This window comes from Thalassophryne amazonica, chromosome 23 (assembly GCF_902500255.1).
Source record: "Thalassophryne amazonica chromosome 23, fThaAma1.1, whole genome shotgun sequence".
Taxonomy (NCBI): Eukaryota; Metazoa; Chordata; class Actinopteri; order Batrachoidiformes; family Batrachoididae; genus Thalassophryne; species Thalassophryne amazonica.
The window spans coordinates 35,047,984-35,066,457 of NC_047125.1; the positions used below are offsets into that span (position 1 = coordinate 35,047,984).

Consider the following 18,474-nt stretch of genomic DNA (forward strand, 5'->3'; position numbering starts at 1 on the left):
TTGACCTCACAAGATGCAAGTACACGTAACGTGCACGCGGATGTCCGTGAGCTGTCTGTAAATCGCTCCAGAGGTTTTATCTGGATACAAAACAGTGTTTTTTGATTTAGATGTGTTATTTCTCTTATTTCTGGTACTGTTGATTCTGGTACTGTTGGTTGTGGTATTAGAGGTTGCGGTTATGTAGGTTCTGGTGCTGTAGATTGTGGTGTTGCAGGTTCTGGTACTGTAGGTTCTGGTGCTGTAGATTGTGGTGTTGCAGGTTCTGGTTCTAGTACTGTAGGTTCTGGTGCTGTAGGTTCTGGTACTGTAGGTTCTAGTACTGTTGGTTGTGGTGTTAGAGGTTGCGGTTATGTAGGTTCTGGTACTGTAGGTTCTGGTGCTGTAGATTGTGGTGTTGCAGGTTCTGGTTCTAGTGCTGTAGGTTCTGGTACTGTAGGTTCTAGTACTGTTGGTTGTGGTGTTAGAGGTTGCGGTTATGTAGGTTCTGGTGCTGTAGATTGTGGTGTTGCAGGTTCTGGTACTGTAGGTTCTGGTGCTGTACATTGTTGTGTTGCAGGTTCTGGTAATGTAGGTTCTGGTGCTGTAGGTTCTGGTACTGTAGGTTCTGGTGCTGTAGATTGTGGTGTTGCAGGTTCTGGTTCTAGTGCTGTAGGTTCTGGTACTGTAGGTTCTAGTACTGTTGGTTGTGGTGTTAGAGGTTGCGGTTATGTAGGTTCTGGTACTGTAGGTTCTGGTGCTGTAGATTGTGGTGTTGCAGGTTCTGGTACTGTAGGTTCTGGTGCTGTAGATTGTGGTGTTGCAGGTTCTGGTTCTAGTGCTGTAGGTTCTGGTACTGTAGGTTCTAGTACTGTTGGTTGTGGTGTTAGAGGTTGCGGTTATGTAGGTTCTGGTGCTGTAGATTGTGGTGTTGCAGGTTCTGGTACTGTAGGTTCTGGTGCTGTACATTGTTGTGTTGCAGGTTCTGGTACTGTAGGTTCTGGTGCTGTAGATTGTGGTGTTGCAGGTTCTGGTACTGTAGGTTCTGGTGCTGTACATTGTTGTGTTGCAGGTTCTGGTACTGTAGGTTCTGGTGCTGTAGGTTCTGGTACTGTAGGTTCTGGTGCTGTAGATTGTGGTGTTGCAGGTTCTGGTTCTAGTACTGTAGGTTCTGGTGCTGTAGGTTCTAGTACTGTTGGTTGTGGTGTCAGGTTACGGTTGTGTAGATTCTGGTACTGTAGGTTCTGGTGCTGTACATTGTTGTGTTGCAGGTTCTTGTACTGTAGGTTCTGGTAGTGTAGGTTCTGATGCTGTACATTGTTGTGTTGCAGGTTCTGGTACTGTAGGTTCTGGTGCTGTAGGTTCTGGTACTGTAGGTTCTGGTGCTGTAGATTGTGGTGTTGCAGGTTCTGGTTCTAGTACTGTAGGTTCTGGTGCTGTAGGTTCTAGTACTGTTGGTTGTGGTGTCAGAGGTTACGGTTGTGTAGATTCTTGTACTGTAGGTTCTGGTGCTGTAGGTTCTAGTACTGTTGGTTGTGGTGTTAGAGGTTACGGTTGTGTAGATTCTGGTACTGTAGGTTCTGGTGCTGTAGGCCTCTGGTAGTGTAGGTTCTGATGCTGTACATTGTGTTGCAAGTTCTGGTACTGTAGGTTCTGGTACTGTAGGTTCTAGTACTGTTGGTTGTGGTGTTAGAGGTTACAGTTGTGTAGATTCTGGTACTGTAGGTTCTGGTGCTGTAGGTTCTAGTACTGTTGGTTGTGGTGTCAGAGGTTATGGTTGTGTAGATTCTGGTACTGTAGGTTCTGGTGCTGTAGGTTCTAGTACTGTTGGTTGTGGTGTCAGAGGTTACGGTTGTGTAGATTCTGGTACTGTAGGTTCTGGTGCTGTACATTGTTGTGTTGCAGGTTCTTGTACTGTAGGTTCTGGTGCTGTAGGCTCTGGTAGTGTAGGTTCTGATGCTGTACATTGTTGTGTTGCAGGTTCTGGTACTGTAGGTTCTGGTGCTGTACATTGTGGTGTTGCAGGTTCTGGTTCTAGTACTGTAGGTTCTGGTGCTGTAGGTTCTGGTACTGTTGGTTGTGGTGCTGTAGGTTCTAGTACTGTTGGTTGTGGTGTTAGAGGTTGCGGTTGTGTAGATTCTGGTACTGTAGGTTCTGGTGCTGTACATTGTTGTGTTGCAGGTTCTGGTACTGTAGGTTCTAGTACTGTAGGTTCTGGTGCTGTAGGTTCTAGTACTGTTGGTTGTGGTGTCAGAGGTTACGGTTGTGTAGATTCTTGTACTGTAGGTTCTGGTGCTGTAGATTCTAGTACTGTTGGTTGTGGTGTTAGAGGTTACGGTTGTGTAGATTCTGGTACTGTAGGTTCTGGTGCTGTAGGCTCTGGTAGTGTAGGTTCTGATGCTGTACATTGTTGTGTTGCAGGTTCTGGTACTGTAGGTTCTGGTACTGTAGGTTCTAGTACTGTTGGTTGTGGTGTTAGAGGTTACGGTTGTGTAGATTCTGGTACTGTAGGTTCTGGTGCTGTAGGTTCTAGTACTGTTGGTTGTGGTGTCAGAGGTTACAGTTGTGTAGATTCTGGTACTGTAGGTTCTGGTGCTGTACATTGTTGTGTTGCAGGTTCTTGTACTGTAGGTTCTGGTGCTGTAGGCTCTGGTAGTGTAGGTTCTGATGCTGTACATTGTTGTGTTGCAGGTTCTGGTACTGTAGGTTCTGGTGCTGTACATTGTGGTGTTGCAGGTTCTGGTTCTAGTACTGTAGGTTCTGGTGCTGTAGGTTCTGGTACTGTTGGTTGTGGTGTTAGAGGTTGCGGTTGTGTAGATTCTGGTACTGTAGGTTCTGGTGCTGTACATTGTTGTGTTGCAGGTTCTGGTACTGTAGGTTCTTGTACTGTAGGCTCTGGTGCTGTAGGTTCTGGTACTGTTGGTTCTGGTGCTGTAGGTTCTAGTACTGTTGGTTGTGGTGTTAGAGGTTGCGGTTGTGTAGATTCTGGTACTGTAGGTTCTGGTGCTGTACATTGTTGTGTTGCAGGTTCTGGTACTGTAGGTTCTAGTACTGTAGGTTCTGGTGCTGTAGGTTCTAGTACTGTTGGTTGTGGTGTCAGAGGTTACGGTTGTGTAGATTCTTGTACTGTAGGTTCTGGTGCTGTAGATTCTAGTACTGTTGGTTGTGGTGTTAGAGGTTACGGTTGTGTAGATTCTGGTACTGTAGGTTCTGGTGCTGTAGGCTCTGGTAGTGTAGGTTCTGATGCTGTACATTGTTGTGTTGCAGGTTCTGGTACTGTAGGTTCTGGTACTGTAGGTTCTAGTACTGTTGGTTGTGGTGTTAGAGGTTACGGTTGTGTAGATTCTGGTACTGTAGGTTCTGGTGCTGTAGGTTCTAGTACTGTTGGTTGTGGTGTCAGAGGTTACGGTTGTGTAGATTCTGGTACTGTAGGTTCTGGTGCTGTAGGTTCTAGTACTGTTGGTTGTGGTGTCAGAGGTTACAGTTGTGTAGATTCTGGTACTGTAGGTTCTGGTGCTGTACATTGTTGTGTTGCAGGTTCTTGTACTGTAGGTTCTGGTGCTGTAGGCTCTGGTAGTGTAGGTTCTAGTACTGTTGGTTGTGGTGTTAGAGGTTGCGGTTGTGTAGATTCTGGTACTGTAGGTTCTGGTGCTGTACATTGTTGTGTTGCAGGTTCTGGTACTGTAGGTTCTAGTACTGTAGGTTCTGGTGCTGTAGGTTCTAGTACTGTTGGTTGTGGTGTCAGAGGTTACGGTTGTGTAGATTCTTGTACTGTAGGTTCTGGTGCTGTAGATTCTAGTACTGTTGGTTGTGGTGTTAGAGGTTACGGTTGTGTAGATTCTGGTACTGTAGGTTCTGGTGCTGTAGGCTCTGGTAGTGTAGGTTCTGATGCTGTACATTGTTGTGTTGCAGGTTCTGGTACTGTAGGTTCTGGTACTGTAGGTTCTAGTACTGTTGGTTGTGGTGTTAGAGGTTACGGTTGTGTAGATTCTGGTACTGTAGGTTCTGGTGCTGTAGGTTCTAGTACTGTTGGTTGTGGTGTCAGAGGTTACGGTTGTGTAGATTCTGGTACTGTAGGTTCTGGTGCTGTAGGTTCTAGTACTGTTGGTTGTGGTGTCAGAGGTTACAGTTGTGTAGATTCTGGTACTGTAGGTTCTGGTGCTGTACATTGTTGTGTTGCAGGTTCTTGTACTGTAGGTTCTGGTGCTGTAGGCTCTGGTAGTGTAGGTTCTGATGCTGTACATTGTTGTGTTGCAGGTTCTGGTACTGTAGGTTCTGGTGCTGTAGATTGTGGTGTTGCAGGTTCTGGTTCTAGTACTGTAGGTTCTGGTGCTGTAGGTTCTGGTACTGTTGGTTGTGGTGTTAGAGGTTGCGGTTGTGTAGGTTCTGGTACTGTAGGTTCTGGTGCTGTACATTGTTGTGTTGCAGGTTCTGGTACTGTAGGTTCTTGTACTGTAGGCTCTGGTGCTGTAAGTTCTGGTACTGTTGGTTGTAGTGTTAGAGGTTGCGGTTGTGTAGATTCTGGTGCTGTAGGTTCTGGTGCTGTACATTGTTGTGTAGGTTCTGGTACTGTAGGTTCTGGTGCTGTACATTGTTGTGTAGGTTCTGGTACTGTAGGTTCTGGTACTGTAGGTTCTGGTGCTGTGTTGTCTCTCACCTGGAAAAACTGTACTTCTTCTGCAGCAGCAGTCTGGTGGAATCTGCAGCGCCAGCGCCCCCTGCTGGACCCGTACAGGATCATTATTTTAGTACAGTCACTCACCGTGTACGTGGGTTTGAATCTCCTGATGTTTGCGGTGAGTTTATTTATTTATTTATTTACCTCAAATGTAAATAAACAGTGAGAACTCTGGCCACACCCCCTCCACAGGTATGTGACGGTGTCACAGACATAAAGTTAGTTTTGGACTTTGTTCCAGCTCAGATTTAAGGAAGAATAAAAAAAACATTCAAGCAAGAACATGAAGGAAAAAAAGTCCCATAAGGAGACGTTGTGGTTCCACAGACTGTCTCCTGTCTCTGTCCTGGACAGAGTCTGAGTGACCTCATCCGCTGGGTTTCTACAGAGACCCGGAAAATCCAAAATGACCCACTTATCTGGGCGTGGCCTTGGTGAGAGCCCCACCCACACTGATTCATGATGAACTCATGAATACATAAAGGGGTGGAGCGTGGATGGTGAAAGAACCCTGAACACGCCCCCTGTCCAAGTCTAAACCAGCAGCTAACAGGCTAACCTCGACACAAGCGTTTTTGAAATCATATTTTTGTGGACTCGTGGTGATTATGTTACGTTATAAGTGCTGTATTTCCTCAGTAATCGTACGTTAAGTGGACCTACTGACAGCTGCTAACAGTGCTAACGCCGTTAGCATATAACATTTTGAATATTACAACAGAGACATCTGAGACGATCCGTTAGGACGTTTGTCCACAACAAGACAGACTATTAAAATACTCCAAACAGACATAACAATAGTGAGTGACTCTGTTACAGTTGGAGGCGGAGTCACTCAAAACAACCACGCCCACAATTATACAGAATTTTATTTGTTAAAACGTCTTAAATAAAAAAGTTTTGAAAAAAAAATTCACTCTGTAGAGACCAAAACTGTTTTTTGTTCTAGGCTATAAATGTGTTTATTTCTAATCTAAAGTTGGACATTTTAACATGGGTTTCTATGGAAATGTGCTCTGTTTTTGAGCCTCAAGTGGCCAGTCAAGGAACTGCACTTCCAGGTTGGGGTCAAAATATGAGCTCGAGTGTCTCCGCTTGGTGGGTTCAAAAGTGAAAGAATGCTGCTTTTTAGTGTGTCAGAGTCAAAGGTCATACTGGGCAGGTAATAATTATGCTGCTGTGCAACACTTCTAGAAGTGCTCAAAGCCGTGATCCAGATAATTTGTCTGTATTCCACAAAAATTTAATCTGAACCCTGAACCAAACCCGAACCCTGAACCACTGAAGGTAAAATAATGTTCAAGGCTGCTGGGCAGATTTAGAGTTTTGGTCTGACACTGCAAATGAGCTGAACACTTCCAGAATTGGTCAGATTCACGTGAAAAAAAATCTGACTTGGTCCCAGTTTGTATGGGTTGTGGAACTGGTCTGTGACTAGTTTCAGTCTGTTGTGAACAGAAGAAACTCATCAACAGAAACTGAAAACTGGATCGGGGGATGTTTCTGCTGATCTGGACTGTAGGGGTCAGCGGGCTGTGATCCAAACACCTGCTGGTGGATTGTCCAGCTGTGGAAGGTCTGGGGAGTGTGGTTCCACTCGGGTTGAGTACTGACTGTGGTGGTTCCTGGTCTGGTGGTGGGTCTGTCTGTTGCCTGTGGGGTGGTGGGTGAGCGTTGACCAGAGACACCTGTCACCTGGTCTGTGTGGTCTAGATGGTCTGAATGGTCCGTGTGGTGTGGTCGTTCTGTGCTGTCTGTGCGGTCTGGATGGTGTGTGGTCTGGATGGTCTGAATGGTCTGTGTGGTGTGGTCGTTCTGTGCGGTCTGGATGGTGTGTGGTCTGGATGGTCTGAATGGTCTGTGTGGTGTGGTCGTTCTGTGCAGTCTGGATGGTCTGTGTGGTCTAGATGGTCTGAATGGTTTGTGTGGTGTGGTCATTCTGTGCGGTCTGGATGGTCTGTGTGGTCTAGATGGTCTGAATGGTCTGTGTGGTGTGGTCGTTCTGTGCGGTCTGGATGGTCTGTGTGGTCTAGATGGTCTGAATGGTCTGTGTGGTGTGGTCGTTCTGTGCGGTCTGGATGGTCTGTGTGGTCTAGATGGTCTGAATGGTTTGTGTGGTGTGGTCGTTCTGTGCGGTCTGGATGGTCTGTGTGGTCTAGATGGTCTGAATGGTTTGTGTGGTGTGGTCGTTCTGTGCGGTCTGGATGGTCTGTGTGGTCTAGATGGTCTGAATGGTTTGTGTAGTGTGGTCGTTCTGTGCAGTCTGGATGGTCTGTGTGGTCTAGATGGTCTGAATGGTTTGTGTAGTGTGGTCGTTCTGTGCGGTCTGGATGGTCTGTGTGGTCTAGATGGTCTGAATGGTTTGTGTAGTGTGGTCGTTCTGTGCGGTCTGGATGGTCTGTGTGGTCTAGATGGTCTGAATGGTTTGTGTGGTGTGGTCGTTCTGTGCGGTCTGGATGGTCTGTGTGGTCTAGATGGTCTGAATGGTTTGTGTAGTGTGGTCGTTCTGTGCGGTCTGGATGGTCTGTGTGGTCTAGATGGTCTGAATGGTTTGTGTGGTGTGGTCGTTCTGTGCGGTCTGGATGGTCTGTGTGGTCTAGATGGTCTGAATGGTTTGTGTGGTGTGGTCGTTCTGTGCGGTCTGGATGGTCTGTGTGGTCTAGATGGTCTGAATGGTTTGTGTAGTGTGGTCGTTCTGTGCGGTCTGGATGGTCTGTGTGGTCTAGATGGTCTGAATGGTTTGTGTAGTGTGGTCGTTCTGTGCGGTCTGGATGGTCTGTGTGGTCTAGATGGTCTGAATGGTTTGTGTAGTGTGGTCGTTCTGTGCGGTCTGGATGGTCTGTGTGGTCTAGATGGTCTGAATGGTTTGTGTGGTGTGGTCGTTCTGTGCGGTCTGTGCGGTCTGGATGGTCTGTGCGGTCTGGATGGTGTGTGGTCATTCTGTGCGGTCTGGATGGTCTGTGTGGTCTGGATGGATCAGTCAGAAGAAGGGTTCAGGAGAGCTGTGTGACCCAGGGATTAATGCAGGGGTTAAAGGTCATGTCAGGGAGTGCTTCCTGTTCATCCGATCCACACTTCACAGGCCGTTTATTCAAACTTTAGAATGTTTGTAAGATTTTGCCTCCAGTTTGTGGTTAAATCAATCAATCAATCAATCAATTTTTTTTTATATAGCGCCAAATCACAACAAACAGTTGCCCCAAGGCGTGTGAAAATTATCACAGTGGAATTTCTTTTAGAAATTTAATTATTTTGCATAAAAGTTTAATTTACAACATCAAAACTTTGAGTATTCATTGAAAAACTGTTGTTTCCATCCTGCACCATTCCACCGCCAACCAGCAGGGGGCACCGTAGAATGATCCTGTGTGGTCTGTTGTGATTGGCCGGTCTCTGTGTTGGAGGTGTGGAGACGTTTTGCTGCTTTTCTAATGAATTTATTTATTTTGTGTAAACAACAGCACTGTGCACCTCCGTCACGTGTTAATTACACAAACGATTCACATCCATCAAAAAAAATAAAATCAACCCGACTCCGACCTGACAGCCAGCGTGTGGGTCACACCTTCATCCAGCAGCGCTGCCGCAGTGACACTCTCCCTGTGTGATGTCACAGAGGAGGGCAGGTGACGTGCAGTGATTCCTCTTCCTGGAATTGTGGTGGGCGGGTCTCCTCCCAAAGCACTGTGGGTGGTGCAGTCTGAAAAAAGAGGGTGTGGCTTCTGATTAGCACCGCCCCTGCATGGTCAACTGAGCCGCTCCCTCTGACCTCCTCATGAGCAGGGAATCATGGGTAATGTAGTCCAGCTGTGGTCCAGTTTAGCCCTGGTGCAGGGGATTCTGGGTAATGTAGTCCTTCTGTGTCAAAGATAGATGGTAGGAGGTGTGACCCTGCAGCTCAGCTGGGAATCATGGGTGATGTAGGACTTTAACGAAAGTTTTTCAGATTGAACCCTGTTGCTAAGCAACAGAAAGGCCTGTTGAAATTAGGCAGAAGAGGATTGTGGGAGTTGGAGTCCAGTGTTGGTTTCATTTAAGCCCTGAATAGACTGTGTGTTTGAGCCCCATCGTTTTATTTACAGTCACACACGTCTGTATGTACAACACACACACACACACACACACACACACACACACACACACACACACACACACACACACACACACACACACACACACACTCACAGCATATAATTTAAATAAATAATTACCACCTGACCTCTACAGCTCTCTGTCAGTCAATATTCACTGATAATATATAATTTATTGATGATCAGTCTGTCGGCCTGTGAGGCGTGAAAAGAAGATTTAAATATAAAAACCTCTCTCTGTCCTCTGGTTGCTGTGGTGACAGTGTCCATCTGTCCCACTGCGTTTTCTCATCAGCGTCCAAAGAGGAAAAAAAATTTAAAAAGAAAAGAAAGAGCCTCCATTCTTCTGTCAGGTGACACTGGGGGTGGGGGCGTGGCTGGCAGCAACCAATCAGAGTCTGTCGCGGGCAGGGACCCAGATATAGGGACCGCTCTGCTCCTCGACGACGGCTTTGACCAGGTGGTAGACTTCTTCAAAACTGTCCCCGTGCACGATGGCTGCGCACGCAAACATACAGAGGAGATATGAACCTTTGATGGCGTGTGTGTGTGTGTGTGTGCGTGCGCGCGCATGTGGTTACCTGTGAAGCACTCAATGAAGTCCTGCTCCAGTTTGAGGGCTCGGTCCAAAGCTTTCCTCGCCTGATCCTCCGACAGACGCTTGTTCAAGTCCCTGCATGTGCGCACACACACACACACACACACACACACACACACACACACACACACACACACACACACACACACACACACACACACACACACACACACTCAGAGCCAGTAGACCCACGTTTGGTTAAAACACCTGAAATCACTTGTGACAGGAAATGATCTGAAATTTGACCATCTATGCTCGTGAGGCTTGACCTTGACCTTTGACCTCATCCACAGCAGTTTTGCATATTGACAGCTTGACTTTTGTTTGTGCTCTTTTTGCAATCGATTAGTGTCAATCAGTATCAAATGTATCAGTTTGTAGGGTGAAGGTCAATAAGAGTCTGTGTCCCTGAACTCTGCGCCACATGATCTAAAGTGTGTGTTGGACATCCATCTGGGGCATGGACAAGTGTATATTTCTAAGAGGCAAAAAAAGACCTGGATTCCTGCTTGACATTATCCAAGGGTGTGTTAGGGGCGTTCTTTCAACATCAACAAATCAAACAGCAGTGTGGTTGCCAATGGACACAGGGTATTTAGAGAGTTCATGGCCAGGAAAAGGACCTGCACAGAGTCCAGATACAGGCGGACAGCCACAGAATCAGCTGGAGAAAGGGACATAACGCTGGACATTACTGTGACAGTTGGATAAGCGTCCTCTAACACCTGGTACTGTTCCCTGTCCATGAGACATGCACGCAGTTGGAATTCAAGGTGGACTCCAGCTCTGGATGGATCAGTTATATGCACAACATTTGAAGATGAGTTGGAAATGTCCATCTTTCTTAAACTGCAGTATGCTCTATGTGCATGTTGCACAGCTGCAGTGATCCTTCTTTGTCTGTTATAAGGTTGGAGTGTGTTTGTTGTTATGAAAAATAACATCTGCAGAACTGGTAGTGACACATGTTGCATTTTGCACAGCTTTACATGTGTGTCTCTGTCCAAACGTGTGTGTGTGTGTGTGTGTCTCACAGAATGTTTTCCAGTGATCGCGGTCGGATGAAGATGGCGATGGGGTGGAGCTGAGCTGCCTGCAGCCTCCTCACTGCGTTCGCTGATACATCCAGGATGCAGTGTTTCCCCTGCATGTGCACAATAACAGGTATAACACACAAATCTGACTGTGACACCAATCATCACCGTGGCCACCAGAGGGCGCCTCACCTGTTCAGCCACCTGTCTCACGCTCTGCACCGACGTCCCGTACAGGTGGTTGTTGTACTGACCCGCCTCGATGAAGCGATGGGACTGGATGTCCCTCTCCATTTGTTCCCGTGATGACACAAAGTGGTAGTCGCGCCCATCGACCTCATAGTCCCGCCGAGGGCGAGTCGTGTCTACAGAGAGGACAGACAGTTCTTCTTCACGTGCTGTACTTTTTTTTTAACCATCCGAAGCATATGAGGTCAGCGTGGCCACCATGTTGCCGGTTGGAGGGACTTACGAGGGACGCAGGAGCCAAACTTGTCAGGGAACTCGGACAGTAGGTCATCGTTGACCCGGTCTTTGGTTGGACCCAGAATGATAACGGGTCGGGCGTAGTCCACTGCAGAGGGAGAACTTTATTCACATGTGCTGCACAAAGTCATCCTAGAAAGTGAGGTTAAAGGTTAAAGGTCACCAACCTTCAATCTGCGTGACAAGCTCATAGCTGTGAAGGAAACCTTCTCGACCTGTGAGACAAAGCACAGTTAACACAGGCAGAGTGTCCACATGTACGTCCTCCTAATTCTCTTTCTTTCCTTCCCTCCTTTCCTTCCTCCTTCATTTGTTTGGGAAGGTACCACTGGTACCAGGGGGTCTCAGGTCCTATCAGGACCCCTTTCAGACTGTTTAACCCTAACCCTCATTCCAGAGGTACCCAAGGATCCTCCAAGGACACCTGGTACCAAAGACATAGGTCAGTGGTTAGAGTCTAAGTCTGACACCTGTACAGTAAGACCAGAAGGACCAGGACCCTCAAGACCTCATGACTACATGATGTCTTCCCAGGTGTCCCTGGATCCCAAAGGCCGAAAGCCCAGAGTCATGAAGTTGGCAACTGACATCAGTCAACATAATACATGCAAGGAATCTTTACAGCACGTTTCTGTGTGTGTTTGTTTGATTGCGTTACCTTTGTTTTTCAGCCGTGTCCATTCCTTCCTCTCCACTCTGAAACACAGACACGGCGAGTTTAGGGATTAGGATGTTATCGGTGCACCGTTAATCAGCGGAAGAGCGCACACGCACCTGTGTTTGGATGGGATGTATCCCAGCTCCTCCAGCTCCCCCTGCTGGTTCAGCCGTCTGGCCTGCCACCATTCGTCGTCCGCGCTGTCCATCACATGAAGCACATCCCCAAAGTTAAAGTCCAGAGCTTGTGACAGGACGCCGCAGTCCCATTGCTTATCGTAGTCAAACAAAGCCCTGCATCCAATCAAGAACAAGACACATTAACAATGCCACCATGTCTTCCATCAGTGGCCCAGAGTCCAACAGGACCTGACAAGACCACAGTCCACCAGAATACACTTTCCTTGGATCAGTCCTGTACCCCTGGACTGATTTGACCTTATTTTACACCTGTATCATCCTCACTCAGATATTGTCTATAGAATACTTCACCAGATGAACCTCTCAGGATGAACTCACCTGGACTAAGAAGGAACCGCTCTGGACTAATGAACACGGATCCATCTGTCTAATCTCTAGAACATAAACTATCTTCTCTGGTCTTATGTACCTGGATAACTCAAACCTTCTCAGGACTAATCACCCTGATTCAGAACGTTATTAAAAGTCTCAGTCTTGATCCAGACCAGTCAAAAACCTCTGTAGTTTGACTCTTCACTCACCTTCTTCAGTGCCTCCAAGAACTACTGATTCTACAAATATCAGAGTATCATCTGCAAGGTCAGTGAACCTTTCCTCACGGACAAAGGAACCCAAGTTGGTGGATTCTACCAACTCCTGGTCTGTGCAGACACTGAACAGCATACAAGTCAAAGCACAACCCTGAAGGAACCTAGAATTCAGTGAGGTTAGTGCTCAGGGTTAGCATATCCGTAACCCTACAGTGCTCTGCATGACCTTTATAATGCCTCAGCCATGAAGTCCACTAATCTACTGATCGGACTGTCCCAAAATACAGTCCGATCGACTAAGTAAAACTTTACAAAAATTAATGTGGCCCTGCCGTGGTTCATGGTTGACTTTTTGGGTGTGAACCCAGACTGCACCAGTCAAGAAGCAGCAAGTAAGACTGAATCCTGTTCAGCCAGAGTGGACAACAGGGTGCCGTGAAAGGCCAACATACATGGTACAGGTTCAGATGATTTTACTGGTGAGCTCCTCCCTTCAACTTAAAGTCCTGGTCTTCTCTGCTGAGATGATCTGAAGTGAGGGAACCTGCACCAACATGTCTCTTTGTGGTACATTGTTGACCAACCTGCTTATAAAGAATAATCCTTGCAAGCACCTTCCCCGGCACAGAGAGCAGTGCAGTCCCCCTGTAGCTGTTAAATCCAGGCGATCAGCCAGCCTGTTCCACAGAGGATAACATGACCTTTCTTCCAGTTTGTAAAGATGATACTCATTGACCATATGGAGGCAAAGACTGCAGGTAATGAAGCCTTTCAAAATGCACTCAGTTTACCATTAACCTACGTGGACTACCCACTGTGGACTAAAGTCTCTGGACTTGTCTGTGTGCTCCTGGTCCTGTAAAAGTCTCCTTCCTGTCGTTACCTGATGTAGAAGCTGCGGCTGGCTCTCAGGCTTCCAGACGAGCTGTTCATCATCTGCTCCCTCAGGTCGTGGATCTTTGCTTCAAAGCGACTGTACTCTAAAAAAAAAAAAACAACACACGTCACCCCGTTCAAACATTTACACCTCAAATTATTTTTTGTCAAATCCAGCTCGTTGATGTTGTATTTCTATGTGTTTGTGTGCACGCTCACCCTCTGGTCTGTACTGTGCTACTATGGTAACAGTCTGTCCGGCGTTCTTCAGCGCCGCCGCTGCCTGTTCATGTGTGGCATACCTGAGATCCACGCCGTTCACCTGAGACAGGACACGAATACTCACCTTCAAATTATGATTCACACTGAGGATCTGGCCCCTCCCCTTACACTGAGGATCTGCTCCCCCCCTTACACTGAGGATCTGGCCCCTCCCTTTACACTGAGGATCTGCTCCCCCCCCTTACACTGAGGATCTGCTCCCCCCCCTTACACTGAGGATCTGGCCCCTCCCCTTACACTGAGGATCTGGCCCCTCCCCTTACACTGAGGATGTGGTCCCTCCCCTTACACTGAGGATCTGCTCCCCCCCTTACACTGAGGATCTGGCCCCTCCTCTTACACTGAGGATCTGCTCCCCCCTTACACAGAGGATGTGGTCCTTCCCACCCTTACATTGAGGATGTGGTCCTTCCCACCCTTACATTGAGGATGTGGCCCCTCCCCTTACACTGAGGATCTGCTCCCCCCCTTACACTGAGGATGTGGTCCCTCCCCTTACACTGAAGATCTGCTCCCCCCCTTACACTGAGGATCTGCTCCCCCCCCTTACACTGAGGATCTGGCCCCTCCTCTTACACTGAGGATCTGCTCCCCCCTTACACAGAGGATGTGGTCCTTCCCACCCTTACATTGAGGATGTGGTCCTTCCCACCCTTACATTGAGGATGTGGCCCCTCCCCTTACACTGAGGATGTAGCCCCTCCCCTTACACTGAGGATCTGGCCCCTCCCCTTACACTGAGGATCTGGCCCCTCCCCTTACACTGAGGATCTGCTCCCCCCCTTACACTGAGGATGTGGTCCCTCCCCTTACACTGAGGATCTGGTCCCCCTTTCTTAGTTCCCCGCTGAGGTCAGCTGGTCCTCCTGCCAAGATGAATGAGATGAAGATTCCTTCTCCGTCCTCGCCACCAACAATGTTGAATCCCAGACCGGTTGACCCCCGTTGGACACACACCCGGCGGGGCTCCCTAATCACAAACAAACAAAGACGGATTATATAAAAATTTGGATCAAATCTAAACACAGAGCTCACATGAAGGTTCTCATCGTCCAGGCAGAAGATCTCCAGACATTTACTCAAAACCATGAAGACGTTTAACATTTAGCACAAGTTTGATTTTGAAGCTGAGGAGGAGGAGATTCTGTGGTTTACCTGGAATAGTCATCATCTCCCATCATGCCACGAGGGATAGGTGAGTATCGCCGTGGCGACGGAGGGGGCAGGGCTTGTGGGTAATCACACATGTAGTCCGGTTCCATGTAGGCTGCAGAGACAGCGACAGTATGTGTAGCCACAGTCATAACAGCACCTGAAACGATGTGGGCGCCCCCTAGAGGCTGATGGTCTACAACTACGTGTTTACGCACAGCTGGTCAGGTTGGGGGGGCTGTAGCGCTCAGAGGGGTGGATGTACTGTGAGGTGGGCGTGGCCACCTTTAAGTAGACCACCTCCCCTGTATTCTTCAGAGCTGACACAGCGTCCTCGTGAAGGACATCCTCCAGAGACATGTGGTTCACCTGAATGGGTCAAAGGTCACATCAGACTGTGGAGTGTGTGTGTGTGTGTGTGTGTGTGTGCGTGCGCACACTTACAGCCAGTATTTTGTCTCCTATCTGTAGCCGTCCGTCACGGTGTGCTGCGCCACCCTCAATGATTTTGGTGACGTAGATGCTGTTGTCTCCAGGAACATGTTGGTTTCCCACGCCCCCCGCTATACTGAAACCCAGACCTGAGGAGGGCACACAGACGCAAAGGTGCTAAAGGCTGAAGAACGTTTCACTCGGGGTCCCTTAATGAACCAGTGGAGAACCTTAATGAACCCGTGGAGAACGTTTCACACGGGGTCCCTTAATGAACCCGTGGAGAACGCTTCACACGGGGTCCCTTAATGAACCCGTGGAGAACGTTTCACACGGGGTCCCTTAAAGAACCCGCGGAGAACGTTTCACACGGGGTCCCTTAAAGAACCCGCGGAGAACGTTTCACACGGGGTCCCTTAAAGAACCCGCGGAGAACCTTAATGAACCCATGGAGAATGTTTCACACGTGGTCTCTTAAAGAACCCGTGGAGAACCTTAAAGAACCCATGGAGAATGTTTCACACGGGGTCTCTTAAAGAACCCGTGGAGAACCTTAAAGAACCCATGGAGAACATTTCACACAGGTTCCCTTAAAGAACCTGTGGAGAACGTTTCACACGGGATCCCTTAAAGAACCCGCGGAGAACTTTTCACACGGGTTCCCTTAAAGAACCCGCGGAGAACTTTTCACACGGGTTCCCTTAAAGAACCCGCGGAGAACGTTTCACACGGGGTCCCTTAAAGGACCCATGGAGAATGTTTCACACGGGGTCCCTTATAGAACCCGTGGAGAACATTTCACACGGTGTCCCTTATAGAAACCGTGGAGAACATTTCACACGGGGTCCCTTATAGAACCCGTGGAGAATGTTTCACATGGGTTCCCTTAAAGAACCCATGGAGAACCTTAATGAACCTGTGGAGAACGTTTCACACTGGGTCCCTTAAAGAACCCGTGGAGAACGTTTCACACGGGGCCCTTAATGAACCCGTGGAGAACGTTTCACACTGGGTCCCTTAAAGAACCCGTGGAGAATGTTTCACACGGGGTCCCTTAAAGAACCCGTGGAGAACCTTAATGAACCCATGGAGAATGTTTCACACGGGGTCTCTTAAAGAACCCGTGGAGAACCTTAATGAACCCATGGAGAATGTTTCACACGGGGTCTCTTAAAGAACCCGTGGAGAACCTTAATGAACCCATGGAGAATGTTTCACACAGGGTCTCTTAAAGAACCCGTGGAGAATGTTTCACACGGGGTCCCTTAAAGAACCCGTGGAGAACCTTAATGAACCCATGGAGAATGTTTCACACGGGGTCCCTTAAAGAACCCGTGGAGAATGTTTCACACGGGGTCCCTTAAAGAACCCGTGGAGAACCTTAATGAACCCATGGAGAATGTTTCACACAGGGTCCCTTAAAGAACCCGTGGAGAACCTTAAAGAACCCATGGAGAATGTTTCACACGGGGTCTCTTAAAGAACCCGTGGAGAACCTTAATGAACCCATGGAGAATGTTTCACACGGGGTCCCTTAAAGAACCCGTGGAGAATGTTTCACACGGGGTCCCTTAAAGAACCCGTGGAGAACCTTAAAGAACCCATGGAGAATGTTTCACACGGGGTCTCTTAAAGAACCCGTGGAGAACCTTAATGAACCCATGGAGAATGTTTCACACGGGGTCTCTTAAAGAACCCGTAGAGAACCTTAAAGAACCCATGGAGAACATTTCACACAGGTTCCCTTAAAGAACCTGTGGAGAACGTTTCACACGGGTTCCCTTAAAGAACCCGCGGAGAACTTTTCACACGGGTTCCCTTAAAGAACCCGCGGAGAACGTTTCACACGGGTTCCCTTAAAGGACCCATGGAGAATGTTTCACACGGGGTCCCTTAAAGAACCCATAGAGAACATTTCACACGGGTTCCCTTATAGAACCCGTGGAGAACATTTCACACGGGGTCCCTTATAGAAACCGTGGAGAACATTTCACACGGGGTCCCTTATAGAACCCGTGGAGAATGTTTCACATGGGTTCCCTTAAAGAACCCATGGAGAACCTTAATGAACCTGTGGAGAACGTTTCACACTGGGTCCCTTAAAGAACCCGTGGAGAATGTTTCACACGGGGTCCCTTAAAGAACCCATGGAGAATGTTTCACACGGGGGCCCTTAATGAACCCGTGGAGAACGTTTCACACTGGGTCCCTTAAAGAACCCGTGGAGAATGTTTCACACGGGGTCCCTTAAAGAACCCGTGGAGAATGTTTCACATGGGGTCCCTTATGAACCCGTGGAGAACGTTTCACACGGGGTCTCTTAAAGAACCCGTGGAGAACCTTAATGAACCCATGGAGAATGTTTCACACGGGGTCCCTGAAGGAACCCGTGGAGAACCTAAAAGAACTCGTGGAGAACGTTTCACACGGGGTCCCTTAATGAACCCGTGGAGAACGTTTCACACGGGGTCCCTGAAGGAACCCGTGGAGAACCTTAAAGAACTCGTGGAGAACGTTTCACACGGGGTCCCTTAATGAACCCATGGAGAATGTTTCACACGGGGTCCCTGAAGGAACCCGTGGAGAACCTTAAAGAACTCGTGGAGAACGTTTCACACGGGGTCCCTTAATGAACCCGTGGAGAACGTTTCACACGGGGTCCCTTAAAGAACCCGTGGAGAACCTTAATGAACCCATGGAGAACATTTCACACAGGTTCCCTTAAAGAACCTGTGGAGAACGTTTCGCACGGGTTGAGGTTTAAAGACCTATGACAGAACATCTCAGACATTTCTCACCAGTCTTGTTTGACTTTGATCAGTTATGATGTTTGTGGATCACTGAAGAACCTTATTGAAGTTCTGCTGTGATCTGAAGGAAGTCCAGACAGAATGAAGGTTCATGAGGAGTTCTGCTCCTGGATGTGTGTGTGTGTGTGTGGGGGGGGGGGGGGGGGGGTCAGCTAGAGTGCCTAGTTAGAGAGAGTGGTGACATGAGGAGTCGAAAAGAATCGGTCACGTGACTCATGGTGCCATCTTAGTTCCAAAATAGTGTTCACTGTTAATCTGTCTACATGTAAATCAGCTTTTTTATTTATTTATTCACTGAAAATGTCGGGTTGTTGTGCGTTTGGAGGCACAAATAGACACAACAAGGGCTTCAAGATGTACAGATTCCCTTCAGATCCAAACAGAAGAAACATTTGGGAAAATAAATTCAGCCGTGTGGGATGGAAGTGACTTCATCATCAAAGCTTTGAGAGGTCAATTTATTGTTTAGTTCTATGTAAAGTAAAACTCACCTAAACCATCATTGTATTTGTCATTGATTTTGTACAGCAGATTTTCGCTCACATCACATAAAATGTCCCGTCCGATCACAATGTTGTTATGTGTCGGACGCAGCTCGGAGAACCGACCAGCGTTTGAAGGACCCAGTATGAAATAAGCAGAGCACGGTACAAAGGCTAACTGAATTT

General features: G+C 47.9%; 1 protein-coding gene and 1 long non-coding RNA gene across 5 annotated transcripts in view; both read right to left on the reverse strand.

The window, feature by feature from the left end:
- Nucleotides 1-4,985: 4,985 nt before the first annotated feature.
- LOC117504684 (disks large homolog 4-like) overlaps nt 4,986-18,474 on the reverse strand; it is a 46,613-nt gene continuing 33,124 nt past the window's right edge. For 2 of the 4 annotated variants that reach the window (XM_034164179.1, XM_034164180.1), the window contains exons 6-19: nt 15,009-15,145; nt 14,783-14,933; nt 14,568-14,679; nt 14,226-14,382; nt 13,350-13,452; nt 13,138-13,234; nt 11,641-11,817; nt 11,525-11,562; nt 11,034-11,081; nt 10,853-10,954; nt 10,573-10,745; nt 10,381-10,490; nt 9,330-9,421; nt 8,660-9,246 (exon numbers count right to left, since the gene is read on the reverse strand). In XM_034164179.1, the coding sequence (XP_034020070.1) occupies nt 9,140-9,246; nt 9,330-9,421; nt 10,381-10,490; nt 10,573-10,745; nt 10,853-10,954; nt 11,034-11,081; nt 11,525-11,562; nt 11,641-11,817; nt 13,138-13,234; nt 13,350-13,452; nt 14,226-14,382; nt 14,568-14,679; nt 14,783-14,933; nt 15,009-15,145 (1,604 nt within the window). In that variant the 3' untranslated portion in view covers nt 8,660-9,139. Of the gene's footprint in view, nt 4,999-8,659; nt 9,247-9,329; nt 9,422-9,744; nt 9,755-10,355; nt 10,491-10,572; nt 10,746-10,852; nt 10,955-11,033; nt 11,082-11,524; nt 11,563-11,640; nt 11,818-13,137; nt 13,235-13,349; nt 13,453-14,225; nt 14,383-14,567; nt 14,680-14,782; nt 14,934-15,008; nt 15,146-18,474 lie in introns of those variants that run through there. The other 2 variants (XM_034164181.1, XM_034164182.1) reach the window with 2 other exon arrangements.
- Nucleotides 16,516-17,264, reverse strand: LOC117504687. Its single transcript, XR_004558880.1, has 3 exons — nt 17,068-17,264; nt 16,725-16,750; nt 16,516-16,587 (listed from the first exon to the last, which is right to left on the reverse strand). It is a non-coding gene; the product is annotated as an uncharacterized LOC117504687 (long non-coding RNA).